General features: G+C 42.8%; 1 protein-coding gene across 1 annotated transcript in view; it reads left to right on the forward strand.

The window, feature by feature from the left end:
• The first annotated feature begins 828 nt into the window (after positions 1-828).
• Positions 829-5536, forward strand: part of srcin1a (SRC kinase signaling inhibitor 1a) — a 57266-nt gene continuing 52558 nt past the window's right edge. Inside the window, exon 1 of the mRNA XM_030793922.1 lies at positions 829-871. Coding sequence (XP_030649782.1) covers positions 829-871 — 43 coding nt within the window. The remainder of the gene's footprint in view (positions 872-5536) is intronic.

The following is a 5536-nucleotide window of genomic DNA, read 5'->3' on the forward strand; positions in this document are numbered from 1 at the left end:
ACCATCCGAGGGATGAAGAATTAAGGCATTACGCCGCTCAGCTGGAAAACAATTAATAGCGAAGCTGCATAGAAAACGGACTGAGGGTTCCTGTGTGTGTGTGTCTGTGTGTGTCTGTCTGTGTGTGTGTGTGTGTGTCTGTCTGTCTGTGTGTGTCTGTGTGTCTGTCTGTGTGTGTGTGTGTGTGTGTCTGTGTGTGTGTGTGTCTGTGTGTGTGTGTGTGTATCTGTGTGTGTGTGTCTGTCTGTGTGTGTGTGTGTCTGTCTGTGTGTGTGTGTGTCTGTGTGTGTGTGTCTGTCTGTCTGTGTGTGTGTGTGTCTGTCTGTGTGTGTGTGTGTCTGTCTGTCTGTGTGTGTGTCTGTCTGGCTGTGTGTGTGTCTAGGCGCCTGGTCCGTCACATTTATTTTAGTCTAGATGTAGTTTGGTTTTTCTTCCAGGACGTTTGACTTGGAGGGAAACGTGTCTTGGTAAAATGAGCTTGAATTTAGGTCGATTCTTCCGCCTGATTGTTTGAGCGTGGTGGAAAGACAAACGACCTGAACGACCTAAAAGACCCCTGAAAATTCAGCGCCTTGAGAGAGAGAGAGAAAGAGAGAGAGAGAGAGAGAGAAAGAGAGAGAAAGAGAGAGAGTGCACAATGCGCCTGGGGTTCCATTCATACAAAATAAATCTTACTTTTCTTTTTATTTCGATCATCCCTGTTATATAAGCATCAGAAGACATAAGGCATCGAAAAGCATTGGGAAAAGACACACACGTGAACAGAACGCCATTTGTAATTTTGTCGCAATTTTCGGAGAGGGTTGATGCAGTCAGTCCTGTAATTCCATGCCCATCCTCCAGGGGGCACCAGATTGTTTGGAGGAGCAGAGTAAATGAGGAGAGGTAGTTATTACCTCAAAGGTATTTCTTAGCTTCTGATCCCAACCTTTGTCTTTTTTATTACTTATTTTGATTCACCCTTTTTTACTTTCCTTTCACTATCATAAATATCTCTCCATCTTGCCCATCATCCTCAATGTTTAAGAAAGCGCTACTTTCCGAAAAGTCCTCTTTTCATAGTGTTTTTTTTTTTTTTTAAAAAAACACCTCAGATGTTCACAGCGCCCTCTACCAGCTGGATGAGACAGTGCACAGTTAAAATCAAAAATGTGTGTGTGACTATCAGACTTCTCTATCTCTGCATTATCTTGATTGCTCATGCATAGAAACTGCTCTTTTTAATTACCACCAGCATGTAGCAGCTTCGCTCCTGTTTGTTCAGACAGAGTGAGAGAGGGGGGGAAAAAAAGAGATAGAGAGAGGGAGGGAGAGAAGGAGAAAGAGAAAGGGAGGGAAAGATTCTGAGATGTGTGCTGTTTTGAATGTTCTGATAGTTCTGCCCTGCTTTTCCTTTTCCTTATAAGTTTGTTTTATGTTGAAGGTGGAGTTTTTATTTCCAAAGTTGAATAGATTGGACTAGAGAAATGGGTTGAGAAATTCTCACCTTACGTGTCTTTGCCCCTGTAACAACGACAACCACAGTCAAACAGGGAGATGAAGAGAGCGAGGGAGAGAGAGAGAGAAACAGACAAACAGACGGGGAGAGAAAGAGAGTGTGTGTGTGTGTGTGTGGGGGGGGGGGGGGGGTGATCCCTTGTTTAGTTTAATTAAAGTGCTGTATTATGGTCACAACGGGTGAGGCCCAAGCTGGTAGTCAATTTGTGTGTGTGTGTGTGTCCCTGATCTCCGAGGGCGATGAGCAGGCTGCCTCTCTCTTTCTCTCTCTCTCTCTTTCTCTCTCTCTCTCTCTCTCTGTTTGACTCTAATCAGATTGTCCAAGCGTGGTCTTAACAATGAACTCCCTGTCAACAAACCTCTGTGTGTGTATGTGTGTGTGTGTGTGTGTGTGTGTGTGTGTGTGTGTGAAAATCTGTTGTCGACACTGTATGAATCAATTTGAGGTGCTGTATTCAGACATATGCGTGCATGTGTCTCTGTCCGACTGCACCAATACAACTGTTGTTCTCTGAGCGTGTGTCTGTGTGTGTCCGTGTGTGTGTCTGTGTGTGCGTGTGTGTGTTTGTGTGCAGACTCGGTCCTTAATGGACCCGTTTGGGGGAGACTTGTGTCTCAGTCAGTCTGATGGCCCCTGAGCGGTAATAGCAATTATACAGCACAGAGAGAGAGAGAGAGAGAGAGAGGAAATTTCACTCCATCACTCCAACCAGAAAGGCAGAGAGAGAGAGAGAGAGAGAGAGCATTTCACTCTATCACTCCAACCAGAAAGACAGAGAGAGAGAGAGAGAGAAAGAGAGAACGGAGAAAAGAGAGAGTGCATTTTCTCTCAGTAGTATTAATACAGTCGAGCAATATCTGAGCAGTGGCATCGAGTTCCCAGAGGAGCTGGCTGAAAACATATCTGTCTAATTGACTCATTTTGGGTTGCCCTTGGTCAAACCAATTTGTTGGCTTAATCATATCATCATGTAGACACATTTAAGCCTCTGAGTGAAAGCAAGATATTTATAGCCATCCACCGACATTCTCTTTTGTTTTGCATTTTAAAATGGAGCTTATACTCTTTGACACATGCATTTTCTGTCTTCGGTTTTTGTAAACATTCTTTTAAATATTTGTTGAAAACACACGTCTCTTTCCGACTGTCTCCCTGGTGGCGTTGCATGGATGTATTTGTGTGTGTGTGTGTGTGTGTGTGTGTGTGTGTGTTTGCAGAGAGAGGCAGGAGGCAAGAGAGAGAAAGTAATGGAAAGAGTTGGGCTTCAAAAAGATGGAGGCCACAGAGGATAGATATTCTGGACTGCTGCTACTGATACCTGTTTGTGTGTGTGTGTGTGTGTGTGCGTGTGTGTGTGCGTGTGCGCGGGCGCGTGTATGATTATGACGAAATATGACAAGATCACAGCTGAAACTCAACATCTTGAATTCTGTAAGAGAACTAATTTAGAAGATCCTCCACACGCTTTGTTCGTGTCTTGTCATCTTTTATCTGAGATAGGGATTCTTCCAAGGTACTCGTTAATATCTGTCTCCCCGTGGGCCCATCTGCCTGTCAGACGCCGCAAACTACTTTTTTCTTTTTTTTTTCTTCACCAGGCAACATTCTAGAATGCGGCAGGTGTTCCGTCTCACTTCATTGGTCCTCCATCCACTCCGCTTGGTTTTTGCTTGGAACCGCTGCTGTCGGTCTTGTTTGGTCATGAATTCATGCATGAACATACAGTAACCCCTCCCACCAGCCCACCCCCCTCCTCTCTCTCTCTCTCTCTCTCTCTCTCTCTCTCTCTCGCTTCTCCTCATTTGCACCTTTTCATTTTAGCTTCAGTAATTGCTTCGTTTGTGAATGCTCAATGAATTTCGGCGCTTATCTGGTTTTTGAATAATATGTTTGTGGATAAAAAGGTCAGAGATAATGCTCTTTTATGCCCAATCAGATAATCACTGTCATTTATCTGAAAACGAGTCTCCTAGAACAAGCTAATATATGTATCTGTTCATTTAGGAGGATCTGTAACAGTCACAAAACTGCAATGCAACAAAATATCTCACAAAGTTTTCCTTATCTCATGCACAACACCCAATACCGTATATCTATATATCAAAGCTTTCCTGCTACATAAGTGTTATGTAATTTTGCATTTCCTGATGTTTGAGTTAATATGTTCTTCAAATCTGTAGCTTTCTAATATTTTTAATAGTTCTCTCTTCAATTTTGCCTGTGAAATTAATCTTCTCTATTTTGTGTGAGTCTGTATGTGCGTATGTGTGCATATGTGTATGTAATGTGTATATAAATATATTTACCGTTAAAGGCAGACAGCCTCACTGTTTTGGTTCTGTTTCTGTCTCCTTACTCTCTTTTCCTTCTTCCCACACTGTTCTACACCTGATGTGGTGTTGAACTTTTTAAACTCGTGTATTCTTCTCCACCCCTCAGCCTGCCTCAAACACGCACACACACACACACACACACAGACACACACACACACACCGACTTTCTTTTCCTCTTCAAACTTGACCAAAGGTTAGGTACCAGCTATGGGTTTGTGGTTGGATGACTGAATGGGGGAGAGAGAGAGAGACACACACACACACACAGAGCGTTTCTGTTGGTTTCTTTAAAGCAGCATGCATATATGCATGCAATAATATTTCTGAACTCACACTTAAATGTTTAAATCATTTAACAGAACGTGGTAATCTCAGTCTCCAGTAGCTTACACCAACCACCAGCTACGCCAGTTCAACTACACCAGTTCAACTACCTTTATCTCATCACTCAGCTGGGTCATTATCTCCCACCTCGTTACTGTGGCATCTCTCCCTCCTTAGGCATTGCTGTTATGGCTAACTATCTCAAAATACATTATCAGTGAATGGCCATTTAATTAAGTGGGTTACTCTATCCACAAGAGTAATATCTTTCACAACAGACATCCAAAGCTATAGCTACCTAGAAGGCTTTATCATAACTAAATGCCTCAATATTTTCAAAGCGTTATCATGTAGCTGTTCATCTTTTCGCGGGCCCTTTTAGTTGCTAATGTAATCTAATCGTAACACAGTCCATCACCTGTCCCCAAAACCACTTAGCGCTAATGTTGATAGCATTTCTAATTCCCTCAGGAGCCCATAGCAGAGTTCGCATGCCGAGTGCATTTTGCGTTTGACAAAATCTGCCTGGAAGCTAACGCTATCGTCGCTAATCCCTCATGGCGATAAATCGGTACTTGCGAGTATTTACACATCCTTCACCAGGCCGGTCTGAGAGCTAATACGACCACCCTGCTAGTTTTTAGCATTAACGGCATTCTTCCTGTCTTAAAGCCACGTGGCGACGCTGTTAGGACATTCTATTTCTAACCTCAGTTTTCCTTGAAAGCTAACGATTTTCCCCCCCGAGAGTCTTGCTAGCAGTGGAGTCATGGCTAATGACATTAACCACAAGGTCACTCAATTCAACCGCTCTTCAGAGACCTTGATTACTCCATTCAGAGTCTACTTACATTTTATAAAACGCTGAACAGATACCTATTTATTGCTGCATTATTAAAATGACAGTGAATTATTTATATAATGTTATTTCTTTATGGCCCAGGGCTTGGTCTAGGGGAATAAAGTGCTTAAGCCAAGAGTGTAGTGACTGAGGAATACACAATTTAAAACGCCCAGAGATAATTGAGATATGTGCCGTTATATTGCAGATTTTCAGGGAGTTTTAGTTGATTTTTTTTTATTAGGAGCTCTTCTCTCTCTCTCTCTCTCTCTCTCTCTCTCTCTCTCTCTCTCTCTCTCTGAGTCAGGGATTCCTCTCAGGTCATTTTCACCTCTTTCCCAGAGGAAGCAATTGGAGCACAAGTTTAAGTGAAAAACAGAGAGGGAAGAAGAATAGGTGTGTAGGTGTGTGTGTGTGTGTGTGTGTGTGAGAGAGAGAGAGAAAGAAAGAGAGAGAGAAGCTATGGGGCTAGTTAAGTGCAGTTAAAAGAACTTGATTCAGAGTGCTTGGTGGGTAATTTGTAGAACATTTCTCCTGTAG

Source organism: Chanos chanos, chromosome 16 (genome assembly GCF_902362185.1).
Source record: "Chanos chanos chromosome 16, fChaCha1.1, whole genome shotgun sequence".
Lineage (NCBI taxonomy): Eukaryota > Metazoa > Chordata > Actinopteri > Gonorynchiformes > Chanidae > Chanos > Chanos chanos.